Consider the following 18,350-nt stretch of genomic DNA (forward strand, 5'->3'; position numbering starts at 1 on the left):
CACCACACACACGCACACGCACACGCACGCACACGCACACGCGCGCGCACACACACACACACACACACCACTCTTCAGAAAACAAGCACACAGCTTGGCCAGGACAGGGCTGCCTCTAAGATGAGGGGGTTGTCATCAGGGAGGGACTCGAAGGGGTTTTAAAGCCACAAGTCACTTTCTCTTTCTTAAGCCCAATAATGGATAAGCAATTAATTTGATTAATTTCTAAACCATGCATGTATTCCATAATAAGCACAAATGGCCTACCTCACTCCCCACCGCAAAGGAAAGTATATTATTTGAGAGGAAAATAATGCTCAATATCTAACCTAAGAATTCATACAAAGACAACCAAACATCTCCGAGCTCATTTATGTTCATATTTTCATGTCTCCAGAGTATTTGGAGAAAACTGTAAATAAGATTTCTCTGCAGACTGCCTGGCTCTGCAAAGAAAAACAGATGATTTTTGTCATTTTGTCAATTTAGAACTGCTTACAAAATATAACAGAAAACATAACAAGTACCTCATGACCTGCAAATCCATTCCTAGGTATTTACTCAAGAGAAATGAAAATATATGCCCACGCAAAGGCTATTACATGAACCCTCTAGCAGCTTTGTTCATTGCAGCCAAAACTGGAAAAAACCTGCATGTGCATTGGGAAGAGGATGGGGAGACAGGTTTGAGTCCATCTGTGAGCTGAGACGCTGCTCGGTAGTAAAGAAGGGACTGTGCTAAGTGCGACAATGTGGGTAAATCTCAGAATCGTTATGCTGAGTAAAAGAAGGCAGACACCAAAGAATACCCACTGTGTGAACATTTGTATGGAGGTCAAGGAGGGACAAAAGTAATCTATGGTGAAGGATGGCTGCTGGAGAGTGGTTTCCCCTAGCCAGGAGGAACTGGCTGGGAAGGGGAGTGAGGGAACTCTTTGGGTGATCCAATGTTCCACATCTTGTTTTGAGAGGTGATTAAAGGGGAGTGTACAATTGTCAAAACTCATCAAACTACTAAGAGCTGTACATGTTACTATATGTATTTGCGTGCGTGCTAAGTGGCTTCAGTCATGTCCGACTCTGTGTGACCCCATGGACTGTAGCCTGCCAGGCTCTTCTGTCCATGGGGATTCTCCAGGCAAGAATACTGGAGTGGGTTGCCCTGCTCCTCCAGGGGATCTTCCTGACCCAGGTATCAAACTCTTATCTCCTGCATTGGCAGGTGGGTTCTTTACCACTAGCACCACCCGGGAAGCCCTACTGTATGTAAATGACATCTAAAAATAGCTTGTAAAAACCTTTGTAGCATGACATATGAAAACGAGATATTCTAATTTTTAGAGATTTAAAGACATGAAATACATAAAACTGAAAACAAGACAGACTTTTCTGTGCATCTCCAAATCTGTTGTTCTGACTGTGAATTACTGAGCCCAGTGTTCAGGGCTGGGAGTCCCTAATGGTACACAGCACCGTTTTGAAGTCAGGAGACTCCGGACAACTCTTCATCACAGCCTGTGCCTCAGAACCACACAAGATACCTATACTGGAAGGACCCAAAAAATTAGCGACAATGTAAGAACCAACATGGAATGACAAACAGTATTCTCAAACTGGATTCCAGAAATCCATTAGAAAAGAGAAGGGGGGAAAGTTCCCTTTCACAGAAGCAACAGAAACTCTTAGAAGAATCTTTGTGAAGAAATCAAATCATCAGACCTCATGGAAAGACATAAAACAAGAACAGAACAAATGGAAAAGCATACCCTACTTATGGTTATAAACTCGCCAGTTCTTAAGTTGGTCTATCAGTTCAGTACCATCCCAATCAAAATCTCAACACAACAGTGGTGAAGAATAGACCCTGGTGGAGTTGCCATAAACAAGGAGAGTTCTGGGGCCCCCACCTTCCCTGAGATGCACACGGAGTCCTTGCTGACCCCCTCGTGCTGTGACTCAGAACCACTCTGCCCTCCGATTTGTTTGGCTGAAGACTCCAGGAGCAACCCTGACTCTGAGCACAAGTCCCTTTCAATCTACCCCCCAAATCTCCAAGCCAGCCACATGGGATCCCTAACAGGCTCAAGCCAGAGCATCACTATCTCCATCTGACTTTGAAGCCCCAGAGCTCAGGGCTGACACAGAAGGAAAGAGACTGAAGTCAGGTGGGCAAGCTACCCCCTTAGAATGTGTGAAAGATGAGCAGGGAGCAGAGATGAACTAGGGGAAGGCTGACGAGGGTGAGAGGGACAAGCACCCTCCTGTGGGCAGTGAGCTGGCTGGAAGGAACATCAGACCAGAGGGTGGCTGGGGTGGGGGTGGAACGTGATCCTGTTTCCACTTGCTAGTTTAAGCAGGCAAGTAAGCGACACCAGAGCCTGCGGTGGGTGGGGCGGGTGGAGAGGATGGGAAGAGGGGACTGATGTAGCAGTGGAAGGAGGCGTGGGGCGAGAAGGTCCAGGATTCCAGGGCAACAGGCAGAGCCAGCCAGTAGCCATGGTGGAAAGGGGCTTCCCACACCATTAAACTTCACGGAGCCTGTCTCGCAGTTCCACTCCTCCAGGGGTGTGGCTGTAATTTATATCAAAGAGATGCTCCTACTTCACAGAACATAAAAAGCCACAGTCTGAAAGACGCGCCACTGCTCAATACATTACTAAGGGGAAGATGTTGCCGACTACACTTGGCACGACGTTTCCTTATCAACTGGAACTTACAGCTAGTATTTAGTGAAAGAACTACTGTAAACTGAATTGGGCAGGTTTATCCTTTATCACCCTTGTATGTACCTGAAAAGAAAAAATAAGCCATAGCCACTGACTCGGGTATTCCCACACTTTCCTTCACAGAGGCCTACTCTCTGCGACCAAAGGTTGGGAGTGGGGGAGATTTGACATCTCCATGATGGTCTCTGGGCTTTCCTGGTGGCTCTGCAATAAAGAATCTGCCTGCCAATGCAGGAGCCACACAAGATGTGGGTTTGATCCCTGGCTCAGGAAGATCCCCTCAAGGAGGAAAGGACAACCCACTCCAGAATTCTTGCCTGGAAAATCCCACAGACAGAGGAGCCTGGTGGGCTACAATCCATAGGGTTGCAAAAGGTTGGACACAACTAAGCATGAACTCCCACACACGGTAGTCTCGGGGGGTCTTTCAGGTCACTGATTCTGTCCTTAGCACTCCTCATCCAGGACTCCTACTCGCTCCACAAGTGGGCCTTTTGGTTACTTTCCAAAACACTAACTGCTGTCCAGTCATGCCCCATGTCAGTACTGATTATAACACACATCCTGATTCCAGAGATGTTAATGTGAAGAGAATGAGCGCCTTAGAACTGACAGCTGATATCGTCATGGAAATAGGTTTAAGGTGGAAGGAAATTTTCATCAAAGACCATGAATAATTGAAGAATCAAATGGAAATTATAGAAAAGAAAAAATATAATCAAGAATTTGGGAGGTTGGCTAAATAGCAGATTGGATACTGTAACAAAAGGGGATTTGAGAGTTATGAGACAGGTCAGCAGGAAATATCCAGAAAGAAACACAGAAAGAACTAAACCTGAAAACAACCCACTGAACAGAACACAAAACACATGGGACACAGGGAAGGACCAAACATACTCTAACTGAGTTCTAGGAGAGAAGGGACACAAGTGGTATCTGAAGTGATACTAACGAAAAACATCAAGCCTTGTGATCAAGAAGTGCCAAAAAGGATAAATAGTCAACCAACCCAAGAACACCTCAGCAAAATTATGAAAACCAAGAAAGAAGCTTTTAAACCAATGTTGGGTAGGGGAAACCTCAGAAAAACAAATATTAAGACTCGTAGCCAACTTTTTAACAGAAAGGACAGAAGCCTGAAGATGAGGGGGAAACACTTTTAAACTTGTTTAAACTGGAAAAAACAAAATCAAACCACTACCAACAAAAAGCCTTTATTTACATCAAAAGAAAGAAACTGCTATAGAATTCTGCACCCAGTTCCAATCCATGGTCCAAGGAACTAAGATCCTACATGCTGCACAGCACAGCTAAAAGAAAGAAACAAAAACCACTCACCTCTAAAAAGATCATCTGACTTTAATCGTTAATACAGACTTTTCTGTTTCATTAGATAGATAAGAATAAACCCATGTTGGAACAAGAGCAATTTAAAGCTGAAATGAATTTTAGAGATTTATCCAAGGTTGCAATTATTCAGTGGGGTTAAAACAGTTCTCCCAACTCTCAGGCAAATGCTGTGCTGTTAAGGAGTTATCATTAATTAAAGAACAGCTTTTGTAAAACAAAGCAATTTCGTTATGGTGATGGAGGCAGGAACACTCTCTCTCCACACTAAGCTACCCCAGACTGCACTCCCTTTGAGTTCCATATCAGTAAACTCTAGGGAAAGTACAGAAAAGTAGACACCACTAGTTAGATGGTCATCTTCCTGTAAAGAGGACTGTAAACTGATGCGCACTTCCATTATCTGCAATTCTCATCACTGAACTGGGTGGTCACTTACCTATTTTTTATGTATTAAAAACAATGACTTTCCATATTGATGAAAATACTAACTTGTAAGTAAAATCACCATTTCCTCTCATTTGAGGCTATACCAAGAACCTACTGCATTCAGCCAAAGTGGCCCTTCACCCACCTGTAACCTACAGCCAGCTGGAATCTACACTGCACATACACATCCTCAAAGTACCTAGGCCACTTGGACAGGTATCACTTAATTTTAGAATGATTTTAGGATGATTAGCCCATCTCTATTCTTTGGGCAGTAATCACTTTAAGGCAGGCTATTATCTTCCCACTACAGGATCCCAACCTAGACAGCATATTAAAAACCAGAGACATTACTTTGCCGACAAAGGTCTGTTTAGAAAAAGCTATGGTTTTTCCAGTAGTCATGTATGGATGTGAGAGTTGGACTATAAAGAAAGCTGAGTGCTAAAGAATTGATGCTTTTGAACAGTGGTGTTGGAGAAGACTCTTGAGAGCCCCTTGGACTGCAAGGAGATCAAACCAGCCAATCCTGAAGGAAATCAGTCCTGAATATTCATTGGAAGCACTGATGCTGAAGCTGAAACTCCAATACTTTAGCCACCTGATGCGAAGAACTGACTCACTGGAAAAGACCCTGATGCTGGGAAAGATTGAAGGCAGGAAGAGAAGGGGATGACAGAGGGTGAGACGGTTCGATGGCATCACCAAATCAATGGACGTGAGTTTGAGCAAGCTCTGGGAGTTGGTGATGGACAGGGAAGCCTGGAGTGCTACATTCCATGAGGTCACAAAGAGTTGGGACACGTCTGAGCAACTGAACTGAACAGGCTCCCTCACATGAACATTTAAGGTGCTATCCATGACCAGTGTTTATTTATTGTTTTGAGATGCTTATTTTTTTTTTTTCCTCAGAATATTCAATAAAACACTTTCCTTCCACTAAGACAACATCGTAATTTCTCATCAGTTGTCTTAGGTTAAATGCCTGCAACAAGCTTAGCTATTTCGATGCATGGAGTTGATAAACAAAGTCAGAGGGAACAGATTTGCTGAGCAGAGACCTCCCAGCACCATCCCCAGACACACACTGCCTCAGGTGACTATATAAACTGCACTGCCCTAGGGGTGCTGCCCTTAGGGCGGTGCTCCCCACTGTACAGCTCTCAGAGGGACCAGCCCTCCCCATCGACTTAAGCAAATCACTATGGAGAAAATGAAGGCTGCCCCCAAGGTGTAAAGGGCTGAAGGAAGGCCTCAGGCAACAGTCTCTTTAGCTGCTCACATCACACATACACACACTCTCTCTCTCTCTCTCTCTCTCTCTCACACACACACACACACAGAAATAAGAGAGGCCAAAAGTGGCAGCACAAACTGCATGTGGATTTCACAAAGCCAGTAACATGTGTCCTTCTGCTTCACACAGTCCCACTGCTACACTAAGTGATACTTGGAGAACAGCTATTTTAAATCAGATGCCTATTATTAAAGTCACATGAGTCATGATTTTTAAATACAAGGGATAAAGGACTTACAGTAAAAGTCTTCTTTAGCATCTACCCCAAACTCGCCATGGCAAACGTTTTGTGCATCATTTCAGGGATTACCTGTGTAACTACGTGTTAGTGGGACTAGAAGTAATCAATAGAGCAAGATGCCACAAAGCAAATGGAGATGGAGAAAAACTAAGGCAGCCACAGGCTCATCTCCCATCACGTTCACTCCAGGGCATTTGAACGAACGGAAGGATGGGCAGATCAAGTGATCAGGGACCAACCGACCAATCGATCTACTCATACATACACACAAACACTTCCATGTACACACACATCACACACACCTACACTATTAATTTGATGAGAAGAAACAGCTGAATTTCTCTAAGTTACACATGTATTTTCTAAGACTGCTGAATACATTTTCTTCTTGTGCTTTGCTTATTAAATTTATCATATTTCAGTACCTTTTCATAATAGAAGTCAAATAGCCTGAGAGTTCTGTGTTCCTCCAAAGTTTGAAATCTTTTGGAAGAAGAAGTGGGAGAAGACCTCTGTGATAACGTTCTGTATTTCTTCTATATTGATTGATTGATTCTGAGTTTCTATCTTTTCTGAGGTCAGTTACGGACATTTGATTTTCCTAGAAAATCATGCCTTTCACAAAGGTTTTCCAACTTACTTACAAAGTTTTGCAAAGTGCTCCTTGATGACTCTTTAAATTTCCTCAAATCTTGAGCTGTTTCTCAATTATCTAGGTTCTCTCCTTGAAATTTGGCTGAAAATTTTTAAAATCAAAACAAAACATAACTAAGAATCCATCAAGGAATCTACCCTACGTTCAGATCTTTAAAGGAGAAACTTCTGGGGCTCCTCTGGTGGTCCAGTGGATAAGACTCCACACTCCCAATGCACGGGGCCAGGTCTGATCCCTAGTCAGGGAACTAGGTCCCACATGGCACAGCTAAGAGTCTGCGGGCCACAACTAAAAGATATTGCATGCCAGAACTAAGACCTGGCAAAGCCAAATAAAACAAATATTTTTTTCAATAGAGAGAGAAACTTCCTTGATGACACTGACACAAGTCCTATATGACCCTCTTGGTTGGGCCATGTGCTTTACATCCTGTTCACAGCATCATTCACGAAAGCCAAAAGGTGAATGCAACCCAAATGTCCTTCAATAGATGAATAGACGAAATGTGGTCTAACTAACCAATGGAATTTAAGTCACCTATAAAAAGGACTGAGTCACTAACACATACAGCAACATGAACCACATGGACGAACCTTGAAAGCATCACACTAAGTGAAAGAAGTCAGACACATAAGGCCACATATTATATGATCCCATTTATAATGTATGCTATTGAATTTTATCTTAATTTTTAAAATAAATATCTAGTGTATATCACACTAACAAGTAACTCCTTGACATTTAAGAGGGGCTATTCAGAAGCCTTTGTGAAGCCCCAACTCACATATAACACTGTGACATACGGTTTAACCCTGTAAAATGAAATCAAGATAACAGGAGTGGCCATTTCAGTCTAATCCATTCTCATGTCGCCCTTGATCAGCACTGTGTTGTTTGGCTGGAGTATAATTTGACAACTCTTCTCAGTTACACATGGTGAGCATACGGTGGGCTCCCTGCCATCTCTAAATTTCACATTCCATTCTTTAAAGCACCACATATTCTACTTTCTGACTTAGAACCAAGCACTTCCTCAGACATCTTTATCTCCATCCTCGCACATCCTCCAGAGCTGTTTACACAGGGCTCTGCATCCTGCACCTCCAGGTTAACTTGGAAACAGCCTAGCACATGAAATTTGTGAATGCCGAGCTGCGGTTTTAGTTCTCAAACTGACAGCATTTGGTCTTCATTTGCAATCTGTCACACACAGAGAGATAACTGTCTTGTTAAAAGGAACAAGAAGATGAGAGACGACGTCCGGGAGTAGCTTGTTAAGGACAGAGTTAAGGCTGTGTTTGTCTCTGAAAAGTCGATCCTTGAGGTAGGTCAGTTCATAGAGGAGAGTGGGGAAAGGAGTCAGCCAGGCAGGAGAGGGGACCTGGAGAGAGGGGGCACCCCTGGGCAATGCACTTCACTCAAAGGGCCTCCACTCTCAAGGAAGGTAGGGATCTGCCCACAGCACTGTGGCCCCTCCTTCCCCCATTAAGGTTCCTTGCACATTTAGGTGACTGTATATAGTCCATGGGGCTGCAAAGAGTTGGACATCAGTGAGCAACTTTCACTTTCACATTTAGGAATCTTAAAAGTTGAATAGCAACTTCTCAAAGTGACATTTCTAGAAAGTAGCAAAGCCAAAATTCAACAAGCCCAGGTTCTCTGCCTGGTGACAAGGCCATGAACTCACCCCTCCCCAGAAAGAGCCAGAGTTCTAGTCTCATGACAGGCAGTTTATCCTCCAGATGGCTGCAAAACGATTTCCTTCTTCTTCTTTTATAATATTTGTTGTGTTTCTGAAAGAATGCCCAGGTCAGACCTGTGAATGCTGGTGGAGGGATGGCCAGGTCTGTAAGCTCTCTTAGGAAAATCAATGGGAGATAGAGTTGGTAGGGGGAGTCTGGAATATAATTTGACAACTCTTCTCAGTTACACATGGTGAGCATACGGTGGGCTTTGCAGGACCTCAACTCCACATCCAGAGGCTGTTTCCACTCCCATGGCCTCTGGGAAAACGGAAAGACAGGAGGTATGTGGGCAGGGCTAAAGAGGATGCGTTTGGCTGATGAACATAAATCAGAATTCACACTGAACACGGTACATGCAAAAGCTGTCAGGTGAGCGGTGATTGAAAAGAGGGGTGAAGATGAAGTCTGGGAACACTGTCAAGGCCAAAGGAAAATATAAATAAAATGTTTGTCACAGGTACAAATCTTAATGTTTGGGGCAGAAAGGACTTAGTGAAACTGTCAAAACACAACAGTTAACCCCAAGAACACCAGAAGTCTTTGTCTACACTGTCATGCAAATTTAATGAGTACAGGATGCAAAGTGCTTCACACCAGATACTGAATTATGTAAACTGTGAGCCATCCATCCACAATTCTGCCTTTGGCTATGAGTCCTCCTTTGCAGTCTGTCACAAAAACACCAACAAGGTGGATAAAGCCCAACCTTGGGCCCCAAGAAAAGGAAAGGGCCAATGAAGGCAAGCAGAGGGAGAGATGGCTGGCCTAGGGGACAGCAGAATGGGAGTGACAGTGGGACGCTGGCGTTAGGGCGGCCCTCAATCTGCCTTACGGGGCCATTTTCACTGGCTGAACTGCACTGTCAATTTGGGACTTGCATCATGACGTGACCCCAAGCAGAGTAACTACAAGAAGTAACCCACCTTGGTCTAAGATCTCTTCAGAGCACCTCCCAAGTGGGAAACACAGCCCAAACTTTCTTCTGTGAGTTTTTAACTGGCTCTGAAAATCCCAAGAAAAGGAGGAACCCACGTGCATGAGGTTTCCTGCTGCATCCCAGTATAGAACACATTCCACAGCACTGAGGGGGCAGGTAAGGACAGTTGTCTGATTAACAATACCTGCTGCTCTGCCCCTGCTCTCACCCTCAATGGAGCAGGCACCACAGCCTGTGGGCCACAAGCCATGTGACCACCCCAGGAAGGAGGCCAGCAGGGGCAAGTCACCCAGCAGGGGCAAGTCACCCAGCAGTACGGTGAGCTCCAAAGCCCGACCCAGCAAACTGAACTGAGAGCCCATTTCCTAACACTCACCAGTTTAACGGTCAATCCCCAAAATGCCTGGCAGCTGAATTTCTCCTCCCAGAGGTGGGCAGGCTGAGCTGTCAGCCTCACTTCTGGGAGCAGTCAGGAGCCTAACTCCAGCATCCTAACTACAACCCCACCAGGAAACACTGCTGCACAGTGTTAGGGTCTGCCAACAGCAGCTGCACCTAAACCCCAAAGATAAGCCAACAAATGCACAAAACGTGAAGAACGCTGTCCAGTGGCCCTGTCATTCCCCTCTTCCTCCAAACTCTCTCTTCCACCACAAGGTAGAATCATGGCTACAGTTCATTTGCACATGTTCTGAGAAGATGCAGGAAACTCTGTGACCAACACTGAAGGAAAGGGCAATGGTCACTTAAAACACAACAATTATCTCTGCTTTGATGATGGACCAGGTGGTGGAGGGTCACTTTGTTCCAAGCAGATGCCTACCCCTATACATACTCCACCTGGTGGGAAACACTCTGAAAATGTGTCTTTCTAACAGCAAAACCAACTTTTGAACTTTCATCCCTTGACCACTTGATAGACTTCAGAGGCACAACGAACTGAAGACAAGGCTGAAATTGAGCCTCTGCTACGTGCCATGCAGCAAACGTCCTGCATGTGGTACCGAAGAACAGTCCCCAGAGGATTAACTGAGGTTGTGGAGCACCTTGGCTTCCTGGAGCCCCAACAACCGCTGCACGAGTCCCCAAGGCCTGGTGGAGGAGGGTGCACTGCAGCAAAGCGCCACAGGGCACTCTTCATCCCCTCTCACAGATACGCACACAGGACGGCTAAGTCAGGGTCATTTCAGACACTTGCTGGCACTGGAAGTCTTGCTAAATGCCTTCACTTACCTTGGAAGTTATGAATATTTCCATTACATTTGTTTTCAAGCCACCCAGGAAAACAGCCCAAGGAAAGGTGCTGTGGTCTTGATGGTGGTTTGGAAACTCTTTGGGGAAAGAACAGGAGAGCGACAGGACCCTTTGTTTGCCATCTTCCCCTGGCCCTAGTGCCTAAATCACACCTTGTACAAAACTGCCAGAACCCCCAATTTGTTAGTAAGTCTTAAAAAGATATATTCTTCACTGTAGATGCTCAGCTTTATAATCTCCTGATCCATCTCCCAATAAAACTTTCAGTTGAGACTTATGATGAACTGAGAGGTTTATTTAACTGCAGGATTTTCAGCTGAAACAACAGTTGGCATTTTTCCTTCAAGCTCCCGTAGAAACACAAATTTATGTACCTACAAGGTAATAAGGCAAAGTCTTAAATTTAATCAGAAGAAATATTTCACCCATGGCAAACTGATAAATTATTTAGAAAGGGGGGGCTCAATCGGCCTGGCAAGGAAATCTGGGCCAGATAGTCTGGAAGCTTCAGACAAAAACATCATCATCAAGGTGTCTCTAAACTCCTTCTTCACCCCAAATCACCTTTATCAAAATGTTTAATCTTGAACACTCAAAGCCAGAAAAGTAGAAGCTTTCTACTAGGAGGAAAAACTAGAAGCATTTTAACACCAGGAAGGAAATCAGCTCATCAAGGTACCACTCTGATGACGCTGACAGGTTTCCAGTAGTTTATTCTCTGCACTCCCTGGAAGGGAGGGAGATGGCAGGATTCCCCAGCCTGCTCCCTTCCACGGCAACGTGGAGGCCTGCGAGGACATCCACAAACACTAATGAAAATGACCTTATTTCCAGTGGCCCAACCTTTGTGAGTCTTGCAGTACAGGATACAGAGAGAGAGAGAGAAAACCAGATCTATGGGTATCGACATCAAAGGTCTAAAATTTAATAACGTTCCCATTGTTTTATTGCAGATGCAACCAACCTCTCTTTATTACTGCAGAAAACTCGAGAGCCCTGTAGAGTGCAATAAAGTGGTGTGTGCTTCGCTCTGCAATGTTTCAAAGGACCCTGATTTATAGTTAGAAACCAGGCGCCCACACGTAAACATCTGAGCTCGGTGACTGCCTTATGTTTTGCGCAAACTCTATGAGGCAGCATGAGGCTGCCACCACACTCTGAGAACCACCCCATCGGATGCCAGGCCTCCTTCCCTCCTGTAAACCCACGTGGAGGTGTGCAGGGCAGAGAAGTGTGCACTTGCATCAGGACACGCACCATTACTGCCCAGTGCATGTGGCACAGCCCCATGACCGACACCAGTCAGTCAGTCAGGTATCTGGCTGCACCCTTACCTTAGGCTTGTCTCTGAAATACACAAGTCCCACTAACTAACTGTTTGTAGCAGAAACACTGTAAACATTTTATAGTACTTAAAAATGAATGTAATGGTCTTGGCATTCAAAAAAGAAAACATTAAGTATTCATTGTTGTGGTTCTGCTTCCTGAATGCAGGCAAAAAGATACTATCCTGTTGCATGAACTGTTTCTTACTAGGCTACAGCTGATACTTTATTCCAACTCTACTTTATAAACCAAGCCAGATGGAATTCTACCCCACTAGTATATTGGCACCTTTGTCAAGGCTTCCAATAATCTGGAAACATTCTCCCTCACCAGCCCTTTGAACCATCTCTCCTTCAAAAAGTTACTTTGGAGATCTTGAAATCCCATTAACTTTAACAAATTTTCTCAGACTAACCACCATCCTTCCAGAGGACTACACCCCTTTGCACTACTGTTGGCCACCTGTGTCCTGGGAAGGTAATTTCTCAGTCCTATGTGTGATTCCACACTGTCATTTTTGGCTCTGCAATCATTTCTCTCTATATAAATGCAGCTTGCCTTACATGCTAATGCCTCTTCCAGATAGCATGGAAGAGCTTTGCTCACAGACAGTAATTTAGATTAAAAATAATAATGATCCTGCTTTAGAAGATTCCATTTACTGTCAGCTAGCATGAACTCGCTGATACCTACCAAGCTAAACTAATAATAAAAATAGCAGTAAATCAACTCTTAGCACGTGAAAAAAAAATGTAAATCACACCAAAGGGAATAAACATAAAATGCCTTGATGTATTAAACATGCATTCTGAAAGACTGTATCTTCTATGTAGTAATTCTTTAAAAGAAAGAAAGAATTAAACCAGCAGAGACCTTTCCTATGAAGAATACAATCAGTAGATCTGAATTGATCTGGTAATGTTCTTTCTTAAATGTGTCTAGCAAAGAGAAAAACAGGAAGTCAAACCCAGAGGAAGGTCAGAAGTAGCTAAGTCAGAAAGGCATTCTTTACATTTTAGTAGTGCTGGTTCTCAATCTTCCATCTGCCAGGAGCATCTCATCTTCCAGTGTCACCTGCGCATGTTGTCCCACATGGACCATAAGGTGTGTCTGAGCCTCTGAGAGCACTCACCCCTAAGTGCCTGTCTAGCCGGGAGTACTTTCAAAGTCCTCAAAGAAGCTATTTTCTACTGATAACACCAGGCATCTCAACTATTTTTAAAGGACCACACCATCTAAATCTTACTGGTCCTCATCCAAGCCCCAAACACACTGCACTCTAAAGAAAAATGCTACTGAATTTTTGTATAAGCCATCAAGAGTAACAAATCTGAGGGAGGAAAAAGCAAAGCCTTTAGACATAGATGAAACTCTCTACTAAGAATTCTAAATTCTTGTTCTAAAGAACAAGAATCCAAGAGGTTTCTCTGGTGGCTCAGTGATAAAGAATCCACCTGCCAATGCAGGAGACCCGGGTTCAATCCCTGATCTGAGAAGATCCCACACGCCACGGAGCAACTAAGCTCATGCACCACAACTATTAAGCCTGTGCTCTCGAGTCCCAGAGCTGCAACCACTGAGGCCGAAACTTCTAAAGCCTGCCAGCCTAGAGCCTCTGCTCCACAACAAGGGAAGCCACAGCAATGAGAGGCCCACACACTGTAACTAGAGACTAGCCCCTGCTCTCTGACACAAGAGAAAGCCTGCACACAGAAATGAAGATCCAGCATAGCCAAAAATAAATTTAAAAAGAAAACAAACAAGAGTCCAGTATCACTGACTTGACAAGTTAGAAATGCGAAGCACAAGGACACACCTGAGGCACAGAGATGTTGCGTGACATTAATCACCTGATACCGTGAGCAAAAGCAGAAATTACCAAGGGTACCATCACAGGCAGGAATATATTCATTCCTGGCTATTCTCTTCTCTAGGAATGTAAATAATCCATGAGGAATTCCCGAATTCCAGATCACATGGATAAATGATCCACAAACAAAACTCCTAAGCAGGCAAATGTTCGCCGGTTCTCTGAGATGTTGGCTCCCATTAGGCTCATAACCCTAAAAGCAGAAGCAAAGGCCCACAAGAGGCACGACAGCAGCACCGCTCGCTCAAACCCCCACCCCCCATCCCATTCCATCCTGTAGAAAATTCCAGAACCAGCATCACAGAAAGCTGTATGGAAAGGAACCTCCATAAACACCCCAGATTTCTAATTTTCTATTAGAATTATTAAATCTTCAAACTAGTTAATGAGAAAGACTAAAGAAAATAGGTCTTTGGGTGGTTTACAAATAAATTCAGATCTTAAAGGCAATTTGACACAGTTATATTCTATGCCATATTTCTTTCTTTAAAAAAGTTTAAGACATAGGCAACAAAAGACCCAGTAATTAGTAACTGCCTCCTTAAAAAGAACCTTATCTTTTGATTCAAAGACAAAGCATATAATAGGTGTCATCTTTTGAATGTTGACTGCTTTTTTTCTCAACTATTTGAAAATTGAAGATGGGAGAAATAGCTGTAACTAGTTGAGGTTACAGAGTATTACTGAAAATACATTTCCTGTGCAAAATAAAAACTGCGATTTAAGACTAACATGAAAAATACTTTTCCTAAACATTTCGTGGGAAAGCTTAGGCAAAATAAAAATTAGACCATCCAATCAATGACTCACACTAGGGCACGTGCTTCCTTATGAATCTGTGGAGCACATCAACAAACAGAAGAGGAAGGCAGGCGGGCCGTAGGGAATGTCCAGTCACTGGATTGTACGAGGAGAGAATCTGGATTCAAAGACTGTTTAAAAGCAAGAACTATATTTCTCTGTAAGAAAGAAAAAGAAGAGCAAATAAAGAGCTTACCCTTGGCTGCCAGTTCTCGTACTGCTTCTGTAAATTTGCACCAATGGTTTCCAGAGCTTTCTGAGGACCCATGGACAGAGGATCTGGGAAAGCAATGAGAAGGAGAAAGTGTTTTATTTGTTCATTTCCTCCTCGCTAAACCCCTCTTTCAGAGTTTCCTCTTAGACAATTCACTTCAAAATCACCTTTGACTAAAGACAACACAACAGAGCCTGAGGTTTACCTGTGTTTAGCCTGACTTACAGAACTACTAAGCCTCCTTGGGAGGCTAAGAAACCACAACTCTTCATCTTTCTAGGGAAAACTGGTTTTATAACTGGTCCCGTGATTGTTTCCTTTCATCCACATTTGTCATTTTAGCACCTATGGTTCTCTTGATGAGAATGAAAGAGGAGCGTAAAAAAAGCCGGCTTAAAACTCAACATTCAAAAAACTAAGATCACGGTATCCAGTCCTATCACTTCACGGCAAATAGAAGGGGGAGGTGGAAGCAGTGACAGATTATTTTTTGGGCTTCAAAATGACTAAGGACAGTGACTGCAGCCATGAAACTAAAAGATGCTTCCTCCTTGGAAGGAAAGCAATGACAAACCTAGGCAGTGTATTAAACAGCAGAGATATACTTGCCAACAAAGGTCCCTCTAGTCAAAGCCACAGTTTTTCCACTAGTCACGTACAGATGTGCGAGTTGAACCATAAAGAAGGCTGAGAGCTGAAGAACTGATGCTTTCAAATTGTGGTGCTAGAAAAGACCTTGAGAGTCTCTTGGACTGCAAGAAGATCAAACCAGTCAGTCCTAAAGGAAGTTAATCCTGAATATTCATTGGAAGGACTGATTCTGAAGCTCCAATATTTTGGCCACCTGATGCGAAGAGATGACTCACTGGCAAAGACCCTGGTGCTGGGAAAGCTTGAAGGACAAAGGAGGAGATGGCAGAGGATTAAATGGTTAGGTAATATCACTGACTCAATGGACAATCTAAGCAAACCCCAAGAGATAGTGAAGGACAGGGAGGCCTGGCGTGCTGCAGTCCATAGGGTCAACAAAGAGTTCAGACTTAGCGACTGAACAACAATAACAAAATGGTGTAACAATGCAAAAGGAAGCAGAAAACCGTTTCAACAAATAGAAGCCATCAAATAGCTGGTTATGTCCTGTGTGTGAAGACCAACAGAGTAACTGCCAGAGCTAGTCTGAAAGCCTCTAACTCCTGTACCCTCACTTCACACAGTGACCTTGCGGTCAACACTCTGGCCACAGCTAATCTGTGGCTAAGAGAAGAGAAATGGTTTCCTCTGTAAACAGATACAGGCCTGTCCAGGAGTCACACTGATCAGGGGCAGCTCTTAGACACATCCTCTAAAGAATCACGACAAAGACAACCGGAGGGAGGGAGTTCCAAAGGCCCACGCTGGGGAGGATGAAACCTACACCCTATCCTCAGACTGCACCCTCTGGAAAGCCTGGCCCCCACCTGCCCCTTCCTCTCTTGGCTGCTCCCAGGGAGGGCATGTCAGAAGTGTGTGGGATCTGGAGAGAGCCGCACCGCGCTTCTCCACGCACCTCACCAACGGCCCTCATCAGCAGTGGCAGCCCAACAGCAGCACGTACTCTTCTTCCCCGGGTCTTGGATCAAAATACGGCCACCCGAGGGAAGAGCAGCGACAGCTACAGTAGTCCATCAGGCTGCGATCAACAAAGTGAGGCTGTCACATCCAAACCAAGTCCTTGTGGTCAATTAATTTAATGGTTTCCTCTCAATAATATGACAGGGAATGGAAGGGGGGAGGGGAAGAGAGGGAAAGGATGAAGACAACTGAAATGGTGCATTTAATACGACATTTACTAAAATAAACAACTAAACAACTTAAGTAAACTAAAACAAAATCCCAGGTGGATACTGCTGACAATTTTATCAGTCTGACATGGGGTGAAGTAAATTTAAAATTGTAGTTCTATCTGAACAAAACACTTCTCTTCTAATGCCTTCACAGGTTTCTACTTAATGAATGAAGGATTCGTGAGTGAGTAGGCGGGTGGGTGGGTGGGTGGATAAATGGAAGGAAGGAAAAGTAGATGGTAACTGGTGTTTGCATAAAATTTTAGCTCTTCATAAATCTTGCCTGCAAGCTCTTCGGCATAACCCTCTGTATTTCATGATGCTTAGAATTTGACAATGACATGGACTTAGTCCAACATACCTCATAACAAAGAAGAGAAAGCTGAAGCTTAAAGTGGTCAGACAAAAAAAAAAAAAAATTAAATTAAAAAAAATAAATAAAGTGGTCAGACAACTTGGTCCAAGGTCACAAAGGTTTTTGGTGGTGCTGGCATTCAGCCAATATAAGAAGTGGAGTCTTTTTTTTTTTTTTTTTACTCCCATCTTCTTCACATTTACACAACCTGACTACCACGTCCTACCCAATTTTCCTTCAAAAGAGCCTACTCTCCATCACTATGACTACATTGGTCATTACATGATGGTCACCACCACCATCAACTATGGTGGTGTTGGTCTCACCAGCAGCTTCTCATGTTGACACTATAGAGATTCCCTGCTCCCAGTCAGTTCCCAAAGATGCTACAGGGGGCAGAGGGCAGGGAGCACAGCAGGGCTCACTGACCTGTCTCCTCTCAACCCACCTGGAGACTAACCAGCACAGTGAGTCCTTCTAAAATACTGCTTCTATGATGTCACTCCCCACAAAAGGCCTACAGTGCCTCCTGAATGCTCCCACTTAGGTAACATGCAAAATCAGCAGAGCTAACAGACTCTGTCAAGACAGGGGAGGCTTGGGGTGGCAGTGACCAGAAGGTGACAAAAGACAAGATGGGCTTCTGGCCACTGATAATACTGTTTCTTGATCTGAGTCTGCTCAGCTTGGGAAAAGCTATCAACTATACACTTGGATCAGTGTACCCTCCTACACACATGCTATGCACAGATGCTCCATCATGCTGATTCTTTGGGACCCAATGGACTGTAGCCCTCCAGGCTTCTCTGTCCCAGGGATTTCCCAACAAGGATACTGAAGTAGGGTGCCATTCCCTTCTCCAGAGGATCTTCCTGACCAAGGGACTGAACCTGCATCTCTTACATTTCCTGCACTGGCAGGTGGATTCTTTTTTACCAGTAGCACCACCTGGGAATCCCACATATGCTATACTTTAACACAAATTAAAAATTTTAAAACATGCAGAACTCACTGCTCAAGGAACATCTGTACTTCTCCATAGCTTGTATTTAGTGGACATTTCCTAAGTATTTCTTCACTGAAATATGAACAGGGTTTAAACCAAAAGTCATAAGAGCAAGAGGCATAGGCGCAGGCACAGGGTGCACCTAGCATCCAGCAGCAAGGCCCAGACAAGCCCAGCAAGCACACTCAGGGCTGTGACCACAACCAGCTCCTTCTCCTCCCGGGGTTCATTCTCACCTCCCCGTGCAGCCCCCACTGCCGATACGGCCTGTTCCAACTCCACCGTGTCCGCTGAGTTTGAGGGGCCTGTCTCCCTTGTGCTTGT

At 44.2% G+C, this 18,350-nt stretch overlaps 1 protein-coding gene across 2 annotated transcripts in view; it reads right to left on the reverse strand.

Annotated features, from left to right (window-relative positions):
* Positions 1–18,350, reverse strand: part of RPTOR (regulatory associated protein of MTOR complex 1) — a 322,789-nt gene that overhangs the window by 228,644 nt on the left and 75,795 nt on the right. For both annotated transcript variants that reach the window (XM_018063632.1, XM_018063633.1), the window contains exon 3: positions 14,825–14,907. In XM_018063632.1, coding sequence (XP_017919121.1) covers positions 14,825–14,907 — 83 coding nt within the window. The remainder of the gene's footprint in view (positions 1–14,824; positions 14,908–18,350) is intronic.

The sequence above is a fragment of the Capra hircus genome, chromosome 19 (assembly GCF_001704415.2).
Source record: "Capra hircus breed San Clemente chromosome 19, ASM170441v1, whole genome shotgun sequence".
NCBI lineage: Eukaryota > Metazoa > Chordata > Mammalia > Artiodactyla > Bovidae > Capra > Capra hircus.